This window comes from Podarcis bocagei, assembly GCF_964188305.1.
Source record: "Podarcis bocagei genome assembly, chromosome: 6".
NCBI classification, from domain to species: Eukaryota; Metazoa; Chordata; class Lepidosauria; order Squamata; family Lacertidae; genus Podarcis; species Podarcis bocagei.
Window position 1 is genome coordinate 99,180,178 of NC_138130.1, and position 17,897 is coordinate 99,198,074.

Below are 17,897 nucleotides of genomic sequence, written 5' to 3' on the forward strand. Positions count from 1 at the left end.
TTACTTTAATTAGGTGCCAGGATTGGACACCCCTCCCCCATCTCTTCAAATCCAAAAAAAGGAGAGTGTCAGGCTTTGGGGACTCGACTTCCTCATCCCTTTTGGCCATAGATAAGCAGGACAAAGCGAAAAGAGTCGCTTACCATATAAAGAGTCTTTAATGATCACAGCAAAAGAACATAGCAGCCATTCTTGGAATGAAGGTGCTTCCAATTAAGGTTTCCACCTACTTCCCCCCAGTCACTTCCGCGCTTTGGAGCCTGATCTCGCAACCACTGTGCTTTTTGTGTAGCCAACTTATCTGCTCTAGGTCTCCTTGGACTGATAGGTTAGACACTTTCCATCGAGAAAGAGAGTCTGTTAGCTCTCTCTCTCTTCCAGTTCTTCTTCACTTTGCTGTTTACCTCCCAGTTCTTCCCAACTTTTGCCTTCAGAACTATGCCCCTCTGCAAACCGCTGTTCCAAATCTATACTGCTCCACTGCTCCTGGGCAGCTTTAGGATAGCAGGTTTTTCCTGAACATTTCTAGCTCCTGTACCTGTTCACAGTGAAGTTCTCAAACCCAAAGATATCAAGGAGTCCAATGGATCTCCTCACACTTTTGTGTTCGTGGGAAGGAGGTCTGTAAATGGCAGCGTTGATCTTCTCCACAATCCATACGAAAAGCCTTCCGTAGATTCCCTGGAAAGGTTGGAGAAAGGGAAGGGAAGTAAATGCTGTTCATTTTATAGCTTGCCTCGAAAGCTTTGGCTCTTCAACATGCCTCTTGCTGGCCCAGGGATAGGAACTACTCGTAACAATTGGATTCTAGAATTTTACAATGTGCATTTTTTTATTTTTCAATTTGCAAACCTGTGCCAAAGGCCTTTGGCCTTGACTCAAGCAAGGGTGATGTTTGGATCTAGTTTGGCTGAGCTCATGCATACAATTTGGCTGATGCTGCATAACAAAACAGGCCACTGAGAGCTAATTAAGCCAGAACACATTTGGCATTTCAGTTATCCAGAATATCTGATTGAAGAACATTAAGAGCATCTTATACTGGGATTTCAGCTATCTAAAGAATGACTGAAGAACTGTAAGAATACTTTATGTGCTGTGTAAAGGTTTTCTTTCCATTCAGATTATTGCATGGTACTCAGGGCTGGACTTAGGTTTGATGAGACCCTAAGCTACTGAAGGCAATGGGGCCCTTTATATGTCCAGCTGCCCTTTGTCAACAACAAATGGTTGCTGTTTTTTGTGTTGAATATATGCTAGATGGTAATTTATGGACCTAATAGGTATCTAAAGCCATTTGCACATAACAAAATATGTATTTTATCAAAGTAATTGTTGAGCTTAAATACAATTAAGAAGTATATTAATAGTGAAATAATTATTAAGCTCTAACTGTATATAGGTTTTATTTTTTTTATCTTATATTTTGGAAATCTACATCCTTTAATTTTTTGAGGGGTCCCCAAGAGAGTGGGGCCCTAAGCTTTAGCTTGTTTAGCTTATACGTAAATCTGGGACAGATGGTACTTCACATGCTGAGGAAATATTATTTTGAGATACGTTAGAGGCAACTGGGACAAAGCGGTGCACAAATTGTCGAAATAAATAAATGGTGTAAATATTTCCATTTTATGGCTCTGTCTACTTCTGCTACTGCATAGCAGAATTTTTACACCTGGCATTCAGTTTTAATGACTTTTATATTGTTTCTTCTTGTCAGCTCCGATTTTTATGCAATGAATTTTGTTGACAAGTTTATGGCCTCACATCCATTAGATTTCATGTAAAAGGCAAAAGGTAAAGGACCCCTGGACGGTGAAGTCCAGTCAAAGGCGACTATGGGGTTGCAGCGCTCATCTCACTTTTCAGGCCGAGGGAGCCGGCGTTTGCCCACAGACAGCTTTCCAGGTCATGTGGCAAGCATGACTATACCACTTCTGGTGTAACAGAACACCGTGACGGAAACCAGAGCGCACAGAAATGCTGTTTACCTTCCCACTGCAGCGGTACCTATTTATCTACGTGCACTGGTGTGCTTTTGAACTGCTAGGTTGGCAGGAGCCAGGATAGAGCAACAGGAGCTCACCCCGTCGCAGGGATTCGAACCGCTGACCTTCTAATCGGCAAGCCCAAGAGGCTCAGTGGTTTAGACCACAGCGCCACCCGCGTCCCTTGGATTCCTTGTATACAGAAGCTGATGATAGAATTCATTTAGGTTTGTTATCCTTGAATTCTTTAATGTCCCTGCATAATTTCAACCTGGTCCTGGGAAACCCACAAACCTGTGTGTTTTGTAAATCACTTTGATGTGTGTGTGTGTCCCCAGAATCAAGCGGTGTGAAAATTTTAGAAAATAAATAAGAGAGAGATGGGAGTGACTTTACCTTTACGAAAGCATCCCTGACATCCAGCGCCTGCTCCATGCTGAGAGGGGTGGAGACGGTCTCCCCCCTTGTGATGATAGTCCGGCTGGTGAGACAGTTCATTAGGTCCTGAGGGTCGACCTGTAGGCATTGGAAATAAAAGCCATTCACTGCCCTCTGCAGCTCTGATCTGAGCATCTATCGCCTCGCCCCCAACTTCAACAACATGTCATGGCTAAAAACTGGCCGCTGTTTCTTTAATGCTAAAAGAACTGAGTCAGCGGCTTACAATGACTCATGCAACCTTTCACCAAATTGTACCTGTATATATAGAGTGGTCAGTGTTAGTGTTTGGTGTGGGTTGGTTGGATTGTAGAAAGCCGGTTGCGTTTGGTGTGTGTAAAAGCTGTGGGTCGTGGTTGGAGAAGAAGACTTTTTGAAGAATAAAAGCAGCAATACTCTGCAAGAATACTCTTTTTCAAGGACACTTTTGTGGCAACTAAGGTCTGAGGAGTAAAAAGTGTCGGATTCTTAAGCCTTATCAGAGGAAAACTGGCCACTCTCCAGGCACTTGGCTTAAGATCCTTGTTGACCTCCCCGTCTGCGTCTCCTGGCAGGATACAGGCTAGGTCACTATCGGCGATCCTCCTCAAGTGTGAGAAGGACACACCACTCTCCCCTCCTCCCTGCCTCCCCAGGGAGGGGAAAGAGTCAGACAGAAATGTATTTACATCGCTTTATTTCTGTCCTTGCAGCAGTACAGAGAAATGCGTCTGCACAGTTCAAACTCCAACAGCAGAGAGATAAACTCCACCCCTGTACTTCCAGTACAGGTCAGATGACACTCTGAGCTAACATCCAGTGCTCAGTACAGTGAATAGACTGCCCCTTTGTTCCCATGGTACAGTCCCAAACATCAACATCCTGTTTTGCTTTCCAGCCACCTGCAGCTCGCTCTTGCATTGCTGCTTTTCCGTAACATTTCAGAACCTTTTCTTTTTCAAACACTGACACGACAAACTGAGGTGGTGAGGACAGGCTGCTCTGTAGCTAAAAGGGAACAACTGAGAAACACGAGGGACTCGTCAGCACGCTCTGGGGGAATCATAAGATCTGCAGAAGTACAGCATCTACATCTGGGGTTTTCTGGGGCCAGTGGTACCTGTCTGGAATTTTGCAAAATGTGTCGAGGGCACCAATCAGAAAGGAGGCGTGTCATGACACAAAATGCCTAAAAGTGGTGGTGTCGCATAACACAACATGGCTATTGTGGGGCCATTGCACAATCTTTTTTGTTTTGTTTTGTTAGAGCGTTTATTAATTTTCCAAAAAAACCAATTAACATATCAGATCATAATCCAATAAAAACAAAAACAAGATCAAATTGTCTTCCGAATTGTAATTTTGATTTTACGGCTTCCTACAGTCTGAACCTTGAAGCGTATCCATATCTCAGTCCTGCCTCTCACGATATTTCCATATTTCCAGATCCGATTTTATCTCTCCAGACCTCTTCGGGCCATCGCACAATCTAAACTGGTTGCTGTGTGGGCGGGGCCTAACACAACATGGCTGCCATGTTCAAAAGAGAAGGAAAAGAGACAGGACCATAAAATGGCGCATGCATCCAGGGTTTTTTTCCCCAGCAGTTGGCAGTTGCCTGCCTGCATAACCCAACAGGGAGATTGTTATGTACTGAGTTGAATAGGATCCAAAATGCAGCAGTCTGATTGGTCCTAGAACAATAGGATCCAAAATACAGCAGTCTGATTGGTCCCAGAACCATCGGATTCAGAATGCAGCAGTCTGATTGGTCCACAGGAGCCACCCAATCCAGCTCCAGATGGAAGTGAATCCACAACCTGATTGGCCTACAGGAGACTTCCGGAAATAGCCAATCACATGCAGCCCATTGTGTAAATAATGTATATAAAGCAGATAATTTGAGGGGACTTTCATTCCTCCTCACCACTATGAGCTGAATAAAGAGCATGAAATCCACTCTCGACTCCGAGTACATTTCAGAGATGTTCAGCTCACCTCTAGTAACGAAGCCGCGGTGATCAGCGATGCAGAGTGTACCACCTCGCAGGCATCCAAGTTGTCGTAGGTCCGAGCTGCGTGCGGGTTAAACCGAGATAAGATGGTTGCAGAAACGGTTGATACGGGAGCGTCTTACGGGTTGCGTCTAACACAGCGCTCATTTAAAGTCAACTAGCAGCACAATCGTTTCACTGGCCTCGGCCCAGTAGACCTGAAGGAGCGTCTCCACCCCCATCGTTTTACCCGGACACTGAGGTCCAGCTCTGAAGGCCTTCTGGCAGTTCCCTCACTGCGAGAAGCCAAGTTACAGGGAACCAGGCAGAGGGCCTTCTCGGTAGTGGCGCCCGCCCTGTGGAACGCCCTCCCACCAGATGTCAAAGAGAACAACAACTACCAGGCTTTTAGAAGACATCTGAAGGCAGCCCTGTTTAGGGAAGCTTTTAATGTTTGATGTATTATAGTATTTTAATATTTTTTTGGAAGCCGCCCAGAGTGGCTGGGGAAGCCCAGCCAGATGGGCGGGGTATAAATAATAAATTATTACTATTATTATTATTATTATTATTATTATTATTATTATTATTGGCAGAACGTTGCGAAAGGGAAAAGGCAAGCGCCTTGCCAAAGATTGCTGTGTATCAAGTTGCACGGCAAGGATCAGCTGTTTCACAACAAGAATCTGCTGGCACAACTGTTGGATTCCTTTGTTTACCAGTCCTTAAACCCTGCTATTCATTGGTGAAAGGGCTTTCACACTAGTGGGGGAGAAGACATGGGATACAGCCCTTCGTAGCTGTGTTTTTTGTCTATGTGGGATGTATTGTTCACTGCAGCAGTCAAATTCAACATTTTCTGTTTCCTAGAGTGGACACACAAGGGAATGTTGCTCCAGACTTCCTGCCAAACCTGCTCTGGAGCATCCTCACTCTGTCTGTGACCAGGTAGATGGGCGGGACCCTAGCAGACTCTATAAAAGGGCCAGTCACACAGCCATCTTCCTCTTTTTGCTCTTTTGCTCTCTGCCGACTCTTAGCTCATCCTTACAGAGGGTGGAAGCCACAAGGTAGAAAGTCTGAGGCCTGGCTCAGACTTCTTTTCTCTACAAATGTACCTGTAACTACAAGATAAAGCCTGCTTGAAGGGTTAATCTTAATATTATCTGCACATAGTGAGCTTCTGCACTAAGCTTACTTCTGCATTTGTGGTTAAGCAGCTAGCAAAGACTGCAGTTGCTTGCAAAACCAACCAGACAGTTCAAGAGGCCACTTCCTGCCTTGCGCTTCTGCTTCAGTAATGCAAGATAAGAAAAGACACGTACAAGGGGGTGCTTAGCCAGCAGAAAGGCACACGTACAGGGGTAAGAGGAGGGGGTGCTTAGCCAGCAGTGCTTAGCTAGCAGTGCTTAGCCAGCAATATAGATATGCCCTAAACGGGAATAAGTTGAAAACTTGCCAGCTGATTGGGGAAGTTTTGGGGGAGGTCTGGGAGGTGGGTGAATGCTTTCAGGTATAAGAATGCTTGCTGGACATAGTAAAGTTGCAGCCAGATTTCAGAAGCTATTCTGCTGGTTGTCTCTGTGCACAGATTGCAATAAACTCTTTTCTCCAAAGAAGAAAGCTTTCCTGGAACTTTTTGTTCTCTTCTCGGTTCTGGGCAAGCGGGCACACGATTCCCTGGTGCAATAAGGCTTCATGCTCAATACTGTGAACTGAATGTGAGTAAGCTTTATCATTGCTTTTAAACAAGACTATTGTGTCTTTATTGTTTTTAAGAGGGAACTAAGGAGGAAATCTGCAAGCTCAACTTATATGATTGCTCAGCTTATATGATTCTAATGCAGGGGTCAGCAAACTTTTTCAGCAGGGGGGTGGTCCACTGTCCCTCAGACCTTGTGGGGGGAGGGCAGACTATATTTTTTGTGGGGGAAAGAATGAATTCCTAGGCCCCACAAATAACCCAGAGATGCGTTTTAAATAAAAGGACACATTCTACTCATGTAAAAAAGCGCTGGTTCCCAGACCGTTCATGGGCCGGATTGAGAAGGCGATTTGGCCGCATCCGGCCCCCGGGCCTTAGGTTGCCTACCCATGTGCTAGGGCATGAATGCCATTTTCCCTACCTATGCTCTCCGTGTAAGTTCACAAATGAACTGGATATTGCAAAATGGCACAAAACCTCAATGATCTTTACTCTAAAGCAGGGTGGATTTGATTTAAATCAAATCGGTTTAAATCTCAGTTTAAATCACCATTTAAACCACTAGTCAGTAAGACTTGATTTAAATCACTAGTCAGTAAGACTTGATTTAAATCCTTTTTTTTACAGAAAGACCCATTCTTAATATTTACAACCAGATGAAGGTTTCATTTTTGGAATAATAGTTTTTCAGAGTAGTTTTTTTACAATTATATCAAAAATTACTGATTTGGTTATACTATTAGAAATAATAATAATAATAATAATAATAATAATTTATTATTTGTACCCCGCCCATCTGGCTGGGTTTCCCCAGCCACTCTGGGCGGCTTCCACAGAAACCAAAAAACACTAAAATATCAATACAAAGACAGGTAATTATGAAATCATTTTTATATTTGGACAACTTTTCTGCTGTACTTTATTGGAAGGAGAAAAATAGTAATTCCTTAATAACAATTTAAACAATGTATTTAACTAAAACGTTAACATTATAGCATATGTATCCATATTTGTTAGCTGATGTGATTAAACAATTTTTTTAAAAAAAGACTTAGACTGAGTTTTAGCACACCTGAAAAACTTAAATCCTTATTTCCTGATGAATAGCCTTTGGACTATAATGTAACTTAAATAGAAAACTATCTTTAGGGAGATTTTTTCTCCAAAAGCATTCTCCAAAAATATTTTTAAAATATTTTTTATTTTTTTTTAATTATTTAATTTAAATTTAATTAAATTTAATAAATTTAAATTTAAATTTAATAAAAAATTAAAATATTTTAAAATAAAAAACATCCAATTTAAATAAAAAAATCTGATTTTATAGATAGATAGATAGATAGATAGATAGATAGATAGATAGATAGATAGATAGAAAAACCATTGATTTTTATCCACCCTGCTCTAAAGGAACCTTAAATCCAAGTAGCACCAGCCTTGGAGCTTCTCACTGCTTTGGAGACCACATGGCAATATTTGTGTGGTGCATTGTGGCGGCTGGTGTGTGTGAAATGATGATTGCCTAACATGTGAGAGAAGACCCACTAGGTACCCACTGGCACACAGCTAGCCTCTCAAAAGGTTTGGCAACCGGCCAGCTGCAACAATATTAAATTTAACTCTCTCTCCAGGGAAAATCCAATTTGCTGCCGTTATCCAACTCTTTGCTGGGGATACTACCTTCATACCGCAAGTTCCCCATATGCAAGATGGCGGCCAGGAGCTTGGAGATCTCCCAGTTCTCCGTGTCGGTGAACATGAGGACTTTCATTGCCGCTCGGATGTTTGAGTACTCTTTGCTGTCGTCTCGGCCATCGCAGGTAATGCAGTTACCCTAATGAGGATGAGATGGTTCAATGAGCCATCAATAAGGAACAGAAGTGCTTGTGCCTGGTGGCACACAATTTTGGAGATCTGTAACTCAGGGCTTAATTGGCTCATTATTATTATTTTGCAAGGACAAAAATAAGTGCATCACATCTTGAAGGCCTGTTATGTACTGAGTTGAATAGGATCCAAAATGCAGCAGTCTGATTGGTCCTAGAACAATAGGATTCAGAATGCAGCAGTCTGATTGGTCCTAGAACAATAGGATCCAAAATGCAGCAGTCTGGTCCTAGAACAATAGGATTCAGAATGCAGCAGTCTGGTCCTAGAACAATAGGATTCAGAATGCAGCAATCTGATTGGTCCTAGAACAATAGGATTCAGAATGCAGCAGTCTGAGTGGTCCACAGGAGCCACCCAATCCAGCTCTAGGTGGAAGGTAATCCGCAACCTGATTGGCCTACAGGAGAATCCCGGAATTAGCCAATCACGTGGGGCCCATTGTGTAAATAATGTATATAAAGCAGACATTTCGGGGGAACTGACATTCCTCACTACTATGAGCTGAATAAAGAGCATGAAATCCACACTCGACTCCGAGTATATTTCAAGGCCCTTCAAAGAGGCGACAATATGAAAAAGCAAAGCATGACAACTAAAAACAGCAAGCAGGAACCATCAAATAAACAGCAACTCATGACTAAGGGCTACTAGGGGTTTAATGCAGCTGGAATTTCTCCAACAAGTTCTTGCCAATATAATAGCGCATTATCGGTGGATTTCTTAGGCCTTACTGGTTGTTCAATAAACACACGAGACGTAACCAGCTGTGTTCTTTCATAAATAAGTTATACTATTCATAGTATCAAATTATAAATTTCAACGGAAGTAACTCATAAAGTTCAAGCAGAAGACCCAGTGGATCAGATCATTCTTTAGACAGTTCATGCATAAAGTCCATCCGTGTAATGGTGTCTATTCCATCTGTCTGTTCGTAAATAGAATACTTCCATTGAAATTTATAATTTGATACTTTGAATAGTATACCTTATTTATCTAAGAACACAGCCAGTTATGTCTCGTGTGTTTATTGAGTATGCTTTACGTGACCATAGGTTTGTTTGTTTTCTTACTGGTTGTTCTGCAAGGCTTCCCCATTGCAAACATGCTAGTGCTGTCTGGAGGGGTTATAACACCTGTCAAAGTGGAGCCAAAGAACCGCTAAAAAACCAAGGAGAGTCTTAAAACAGCAGAAACATATAGAGGACTTATTTTGGAAATGTTTTTTTTGGGGGAGAAAATCTTTGGCAAATGTCACAATGCTGGGTGCGCTTCTGAGCATGCACAGAGTAACCATAGGAAATTCCCTGCATGTAGAGATCTAGAATGGCATGCCCGGAAGAAGCAATCTAGCCTAGCCTCCCCTCCCTGACATGCTAGGTTTCTAAGTGCAGGAATTTTCTTTTCCATTGTGTGAGCTCCTGACCGCAGTGTGAAAGCGTGTTCTCCTTCATGGAGAGCACGTGTTGCGGTGGGGGCCGCCAGGACACTCCAAAGTTGTGGGGCGGGCTAATTGACTGTTGGCCACTGATGCGATTGGGCTTCCCTTGTCGTTGGGAAGAATGTTGCCATTTGTTGATTGACAGCCAGAAATGCTAAAACTCCTTGCACGGGGCTAGGGCTTCCTCTTTTCGCCAGTGCATCAGATTGCCCGTCCCCCCCCCCCCCCTAGAATTAGGGTTGTTCGCTTTGACCTTGCTATGCCTGTCATGGGGTCATCTGCTCTTGGGGCAGGGGCCTGGTAGGAATTTTGTCCATCTGGCTGATTGGCTGGGGCCATTTGGTTTTAGCCTACTGCGTAGCAAATCGTCACAACTTGTAAGGTTGCGGTTAGGCATTGATTTATGGTTTGGTTGGTTGAGGGGCATGGATTGGCTGTGCCTGTCCCACTAATGCTGCTGCTGCAAGGGATTCCGTTAAAGGAACTGGGGGCAAACTATTGCTTGTCCACCCTGTCAAGGGGGCTCGGGCCATAGCAATGAGCTCCTGGTTGCATTTGGGCTGAGGGCAGGTTCCCTGCTCCGTCGTTACCCCCAAGTGTATTCCCCTTTTCTGACTTTCGCATGCGTGCGGAATGTCAGACTGTCCCCCACGGTGGGGGCAGCTAGTTGCAACCAATGCCTAAGCAACCGCTCACATGTTTGTATTTTAATAAAGTTGTGGCCAAAATGATGCCAAAAACCTTAAACAGAAATATTGGTGTGATGTGTGAGTTATTGGGGTGGCCCTGGAGACCTCGACACGCAAATGGCACAGTCTACGGACAGAGGCTTACCACCTCAGTCTAAACTGGGCCTCAGATACCAGTGAAAACTCGTCCCCCTTAATTTTTTAAAAATGGCTTTGCCCTCACCATCGAGAGGTAGTTGTAGTCTCCTGCTTTCCTAAGTCCAAGCAGCTTCTTCTGTTCTGGCGTCATTCCTTTCAGCATGCAGTAAAAGACGTGGTAATTTCTCTCATCCTGGGCCTGAAAGAGAAACAGAGGGAGAAGCAAAGCTCAATAATAATAATAATAATAATAATAATAATAATAATAATAATAATAATAATAATTCATTTCTACCCTGCCCATCTGGCTGGGTTGCCCAAGCCACTCTGGGCAGCTTCCAAGACATAAAAACGTAATAAAACATCAAACATTAATAGTAACAATCTGATCCAATATAAAAGTCACAATAACTTTAAAATAAACAACTTCTATCCAACAAAGCAACATTCAACAATCCATTAGAATCTTATAGTAAACACTAAAGTCAAACATCAGCAAATAATAATTAAACAGGCCACATCAGCCTTGAGTTCCAAGTCACTTGCGAATTTACACATTATTATATGTGTCAATGCAAATCAAAGTTATTTGTAGCAATGGTATAAGGGATTTTATCAAGAGTGGATTGTATTTGGTTTGAACAATAGTCTGGAGGCAGAATTAAAGGGAATCAGACCTTGAAGAACAGCACGTGGGAAGCCACACAAAATTTATAATCGGCTATTCAGGTAGGTAGCCGTGTTGGTCTGATGCAGTCAAAATAAATAAATAAAAATTGTCCAGTAGCCCCTTAAGAGACCAACTAAGTTTGTTCTGGGTATAAGCTTTCATGTGCATCTGCAGAAGGTATATTTTGTGGTACCTGAAGAAGCGTGCATTTACACGAAAGCTTATACCCAGAACAAACTTAGTTGGTCTCTAAGGGGCTACTGGACAATTTTTTATGTATAATTGTGTTAAGTTGTGGGTGAACATATCAGACAACACAGCTATTCTTCAAACAGCTCTTGTTTATTCACGGGCCAGAACAGAACTGAACTGAAGGGTTCAGTCAGCCTGCTTATATAGAGCTCCGGTACAACGTAACTGTAACAATTTTCTAAAACTATCCAATCACTGAACGTCACTTTCGATCCCTTATTTGCATAACTATCTACAGTATCCCCCTGCTGGCCCAGGGTGAGAACTTCAGTACATAACAAATTGGCTATGTAATTGATTTGTATTTGAATTGCTATTGCTATTTGGTGTGAATATAATATGGCACGCATTGAATTTTTGTAATTGAAAAGTACCGTATTTTGCGCCCCATAAGACGCTCCGGCCCATAAGACGCACCTAGTTTTTTGGGGGGGAAATAAAGGGAAAAAATTATTTCCCCCACAGGCGCGGGGCTGGGGCAGCCCGAGCTTCCCCCGACCCCAGCCCGCAAACAGGCAGCTCTCTGCAAGCCGTGGGAGCCCAGCGGTGGTTCCCGCTGCTTGCGGAGAGATCCGCGAAGCCTGCAGGCGCTGGGATCAGCGCGGGCAGGCTTCGGGATGCCTGCAACTCTCCCCAAGCAGCGGGAACGTTCCCGCTGCTTGCGGAGAGATCCGCGAAGCCTGCAGGCGCTGGGATCAGCGCGGGCAGGCTTCGGGATGCCTGCAACTCTCCCCAAGCAGCGGGAACGTTCCCGCTGCTTGCGGAGAGATCCGCGAAGCCTGCAGGCGCTGGGATCAGCGCGGGCAGGCTTCGGGATGCCTGCAACTCTCCCCAAGCAGCGGGAACGTTCCCGCTGCTTGCGGAGAGATCCGCGAAGCCTGCAGGCGCTGGGATCAGCGCGGGCAGGCTTCGGGATGCCTGCAACTCTCCCCAAGCAGCGGGAACGTTCCCGCTGCTTGCGGAGAGATCCGCGAAGCCTGCAGGCGCTGGGATCAGCGCGCGCAGGCTTCGGGATGCCGGCAACTCTCCCCAAGCAGCGGGAACGTTCCCGCTGCTTGCGGAGAGATCCGCGAAGCCTGCAGGCGCTGGGATCAGCGCGGGCAGGCTTCGGGATGCCTGCAACTCTCCCCAAGCAGCGGGAACGTTCCCGCTGCTTGCGGAGAGATCCGCGAAGCCTGCAGGCGCTGGGATCAGCGCGGGCAGGCTTCGGGATGCCTGCAACTCTCCCCAAGCAGTGGGAACGTTCCCGCTGCTTGCGGAGAGATCCGCGAAGCCTGCAGGCGCTGGGATCAGCGGGCGCAGGCTTCGGGATGCCGGCAACTCTCCCCAAGCAGCGGGAACGTTCCCGCTGCTTGCGGAGAGATCCGCGAAGCCTGCAGGCGCTGGGATCAGCGCGGGCAGGCTTCGGGATGCCTGCAACTCTCCCCAAGCAGCGGGAACGTTCCCGCTGCTTGCGGAGAGATCCGCGAAGCCTGCAGGCGCTGGGATCAGCGCGGGCAGGCTTCGGGATGCCTGCAACTCTCCCCAAGCAGCGGGAACTTTCCCGCTGCTTGCGGAGAGATCCGCGAAGCCTGCAGGCGCTGGGATCAGCGCGGGCAGGCTTCGGGATGCCTGCAACTCTCCCCAAGCAGCGGGAACGTTCCCGCTACTTGCGGAGAGATCCGCGAAGCCTGCAGGCGCTGGGATCAGCGCGCGCAGGCTTCGGGATGCCGGCAACTCTCCCCAAGCAGCGGGAACGTTCCCGCTGCTTGCGGAGAGATCCGCGAAGCCTGCAGGCGCTGGGATCAGCGCGGGCAGGCTTCGGGATGCCTGCAACTCTCCCCAAGCAGCGGGAACGTTCCCGCTGCTTGCGGAGAGATCCGCGAAGCCTGCAGGCGCTGGGATCAGCGGGCGCAGGCTTCGGGATGCCGGCAACTCTCCCCAAGCAGCGGGAACGTTCCCGCTGCTTGCAGAGAGATCCGCGAAGCCTGCAGGCGCTGGGATCAGCGCGCGCAGGCTTCGGGATGCCGGCAACTCTCCCCAAGCAGCGGGAGCATTCCCGCTGCTTGGGGAGAGGTCCGCGAAGCCTGGAGAGCGAGAGGGGTCGGTGCGCACCTACCGCTCTCGCTCTCCAGGCTTCAGCGGAAGCCTGCATTCGCCCCATAAGACGCACCCACATTTCCCCTTCATTTTTGGAGGGGGAAAAGTGCGTCTTATAGGGCGAAAAATACGGTAATAAAATTATTTAATCAAGTCAGATTCTATCTACCTTCACAACGACCCTGCGAGTGGGCCTAGCACCAAACTTTCTTAGTCTCCCAGGTCCTAGTCTGACCCCTCTAACCACCACCCAACACTGGCTTTCCTTAATCCCACCTCCCCTTGATAGTCTTATGTCCTGTCTGAACATATCCAACTCTTTCCTACGTTTCTGAGATGACTACATTCCCAGATGTGATGAGCATAAGGTTGCCTTGCTGGGCGTTATGTAAGATAGTCATCTGGGCTTAGACACCATGCTTTTGGCTTCCATCCTGAACCCAATGAAAGCTTCAGAAGGACAAAGGGCGAGTCATACATGTGGAAGACCAACACCTAAACCTCTGCCACCCAAAGACCCTCACCTGTCGGCAAACACGAGACTTCTCAAGCAGGTACTGCTCAATCTTCGCTCCTTCAATAGCACCCCGCTTATTGAAATGGATGTCAATGTATTTACCAAATCGGCTGGAGTTGTCATTGCGAATCGTCTTTGCATTCCCAAAAGCTACAGGAGACAAAACAAAGGGGAAAAACAGTAGCGTCCCCAAGAGTTCTCTCCAACTTTCTCATAATCGGTTTTTAGTAGGGTTGCTGCCCAGCTGAATAAACCTTAGTACTGTTGCGAGTTTAGGGGTGCGGATAGGCTGGATGCCTGAGTCTTTTCCAATTCCTGCATCCGGAAGGGATTCAATTGTTGAATGAACGAGACAAGAGTCATAATAATCCGCTAAGAATGGGCTGTTAAGGTAACAAAGGAAGTGGCTCCGTGCCAGAGGGGAAATGGGCTCCCTCAACTGTGCGGTAGATAGAAAGACAAAAGTCAGAGATGGAGGTCTCAGCTGGAAGCTAGAACCAGGTAGTAGGCTGGGAAGCTGGGAGAGAGAGAGAGCCATGCCTGATTTCTGTTTGAAGCCAAGGCTGTGGCAATGGGACACGCTAGGCCCCCATGGGGTAACAATGCTGTGAGCCCCTCCATCGTAGGTTCAGGTTGTATATATGTGTCAATAAACCCTATATCCTAAATATAATAATCCTAAATATAATCCTAAATATAATATATCACCTTGCCGACAAAGGTCCGTATAGTTAAAGCCATGGTTTTCCCAGTAGTGATGTATGGAAGTGAGAGCTGGACCATAAAGAAGGCTGATTGCCGAAGAATTGATGCTTTTGAATTATGGTGCTGGAGGAGACTCTTGAGAGTCCCATGGACTGCAAGAAGATCAAACCTCTCCATTCTGAAGGAAATCGGCCCTGAGTGCTCACTGGAAGGACAGATCCTGAAGCTGAGACTCCAATACTTTATCCACCTCATGAGAAGAGAGGACCCCCTGCAAAAGACCCTGATGTTGGGAAAGATGGAGGGCAGAAGGAGAAGGGGACGACAGAGGACGAGATGGCGGAACAGTCTTCTCGAAGCTACCAGCATGAGTTTGACCAAACTGTGGGAGGCAGTGGAAGACAGAAGTGCCTGGTGTGCTCTGGTCCATGGGGTCACAAAGAGTCAGACACAACTAAACGACTGAACAACAACAATAAATATCCTAAATATACCACAGTCTCCAATGCCCCTCATTCTGGAGAAACTGAACCCTGGGCAAGTGCCTGGAACCCCTGGAATCTTGCAGCACCCGGTGATTGGGGTGTCAACAGCACATTACAAAGAAGCATCCCTCTCCACGTTTATGAACTTGCCTTCTAGGATGGGATTGGCTTCCAGAACTTGCTGTTCGATCCAAGAGTGCTGCCCGCTGATTGCAGCCAGGAACTGCAAAATCAGTTTGGTGCTTTCTGTCTTCCCTGCGCCCGACTCACCGCTGCAACAACAACAAAATTGGGTGTAACCACACGGCCAAATCTCGTCAACACGAAGGACAGTAAAGCTTCTCTGCCCCCAATTTCCTCACTTCTGTCGTTCTCCATGATCCCAGAGCAGTGCCAGATTTACGTATAAGCTAAACAAGCTATAGCTTAGGGCCCCACTCTCTTGGGGCCCCCAAAAAAATTAAAGGGAAAAAACCCTGGATGTGCATTTCCAAAGTGGGACACGGGTGGCGCTGTGGGTTAAACCACAGAGCCTAGGGCTTGCCAATCAGAAGGTCAGCGGTTCGAATATCTGCGACGGGGTGAGCTCCCGTTGCTCAGTCCCTGCTACTGCCAATCTAGCAGTTTAAAAGCACGCCAAAAGGTGCAAGTAGATAAATAGGTACCGCTCCGGTGGGAAGGTAAACGGCGTTTCCGTGCGCTGCTCTGGTTCTCCAGAAGCGGCTTAGTCATGCTGGCCACATGCTGTACGCCGGCTCCCTCGGCCAATAAAGCGAGATGAGTGCCGCAACCCCAGAGTCGGTCACAACTGGACCTAATGGTCAGGGGTCCCTTTACCTTTACCTTACATTTCCAAAATATAAGATAAAAAACAAATAAAATAAAACTTACACACAATAAGAGTGTTTTGTGTTGTGTAGGCTCCTATGATGTAAGTCATGGGCCCCGCCTGCTAGCTTGCTCCCTAAAATATCACTGTTGCTCCTTTCTATATATAGGGTGCCTACATTCCGCATGTACTGGTTGCATGGCAACATGTGCAAATGGTTTTCGATACCTATTAGGTCCATAAATTACCATATATTCAACACAAAAAACAGCGACAATTGGTTGTTGACAAAGGACAACTGGACATATAAAGGGTCCCGTTACCTTGAGTAGCTTAGGGCCTCATCAAACCTATATCCAGCCCTGTCCCAGACCATAGCTGTCAACGTTTCCCTTTTTTTAAGAGAAATTCCCTTATTCCCAATAGGATTCCTCGCAAGAAAAGGGAAAAGTTGACAGCTATGTCCCAGACTCAGGGGGATGTGAAAGACAGCTTCTAGGAGCCATGGGGGAATTTAGTGTGAGCCTTCAGACTGGACGCCAAAGGGAATTTTCTCCCGAAACAAGCTCCTTGCTTTTGCCAGAACCAAGAGTCTGTTGCCAAAATCTCCAGTAAGTATCTCTGCTAGCAAAGCTGGGAGGAAAGACCCTTGGCCTGGGCGTTAGTCCTGGGTAAAGTGGACCAGCGGCTCAAACTCCTGACTTATAAGAAGCCACAGCTCCTTCAAAGCAAAGAGATGGAGCCTTTGACAGCCACGCACCTGTGAAATCCGTCCACTCACCTTATAATGCAACACTGATCTTTGTTGTTCCTCTGCATGTTAAAGTAGCAGTTGTCTGCGATGGCGAAAATGTGCGGGGGCATCTCTCCAATTTTTTTGTTGGTGTAGAGGCGGATCTGTTCCGGTGAGTAGATCGGAAGCAGCTGGTAAGGATTCACAGCCACCAATATTGAGCCGGTGTAGGTCTGGAAAGAGGAAAGACTTGTTCATACAAGGATAAAAACATAAGAACAGCTGCGTCAGATAGGGGTGGACGAATCGGTCAATTTCAGTTTTTCTCTGCTTCTCGGTTTTCTAGCCATTAAATGAAATCCCTAGATTTCTGCAGCAGTTTGCATTTTTTTTATAAAAAAAGCCCTCATGTGCCTGTATGTGATTTTGCATTAAAACACGCACACTTTTGCAAGCAACTTTCCCTAATAAAATGCATTTTATGTCTTACTGTCGTTGATAATATGCAGTTGTACGCACACTTTCTTCTAATATTCTTAATTTATTCAGTGGTATACTCTAACGAATGTCCACTTTTTCATACACATTATTTGTTTGCCTCCATGTGCCCTAAATTACTGGAAGGAATTATTGGATCTTCACAGAAAACCAAACCTGTTACTATTGTTTATAAATGTTTATTGGGAGCAGGTAAATAGAAGTTGAACGACTTAAATAGTTCAGGGAATTAGAATATGTTCTACAACCTAAGCAATGGAAAATTGCTTTGGAATCCATATGAAATGTTTATTGAGATTTAAAATTGAGATGGATTCAACAGAAAATTGCTATTTTGAGTGTACTGGACTCCACAATGACTTTGCAGGAAGGCATTTTCTAATCTCTATAGATGCTGGAGGTGAAATTCCTTGCTGAGACACATTATATGAGCACATCAGTGAGGAGCAAAGGCCCCTCCAATTTTCTATGGTTTGCAGAAGGAACGAAACAACAAAATCACATCATTACTCAGCGCCATTGTTTCTGTACATGCAAAAAATGGTGTCATGCACGGGCAGTTAGGCAAAGCTTTTGGCGATGCTCGTTTCACCAGAACGTGAATATTAAGAAACAAATCACCACAACTCCCAATACCGGTCTTCTCCCTCGTTTAGACACAGTTTGCTGCCAGTTCCTTGTTGTTAGCAAAGCCTCACAGCCGCACAGCAAGCCAATGGCGGATGAGGTTTAAACAAATGAGTTTATAAAGCAAATACAGACAGATGGATATCAATGAATGACCAAGCAGGTCACAGTGAGATGACAAGGCTTTTTTGTTTGGCGTGTATGAAAATGGGATGGCTCAGCGGTTTGGCTAGTTAGACTTAC

The 17,897-nt window shown here is 45.8% G+C and overlaps 1 protein-coding gene across 1 annotated transcript in view; it reads right to left on the reverse strand.

Moving 5' to 3' along the window:
• Window positions 1–17,897, reverse strand: part of MYO7A (myosin VIIA) — a 181,337-nt gene that overhangs the window by 94,426 nt on the left and 69,014 nt on the right. Inside the window, exons 5-12 of the mRNA XM_081197518.1 lie at window positions 16,578–16,762; window positions 15,118–15,239; window positions 13,785–13,927; window positions 10,345–10,458; window positions 7,785–7,938; window positions 4,404–4,480; window positions 2,385–2,504; window positions 539–681 (exon numbers count right to left, since the gene is read on the reverse strand). Of these exons, the coding sequence (XP_081053644.1) occupies window positions 539–681; window positions 2,385–2,504; window positions 4,404–4,480; window positions 7,785–7,938; window positions 10,345–10,458; window positions 13,785–13,927; window positions 15,118–15,239; window positions 16,578–16,762 (1,058 nt within the window). The remainder of the gene's footprint in view (window positions 1–538; window positions 682–2,384; window positions 2,505–4,403; window positions 4,481–7,784; window positions 7,939–10,344; window positions 10,459–13,784; window positions 13,928–15,117; window positions 15,240–16,577; window positions 16,763–17,897) is intronic.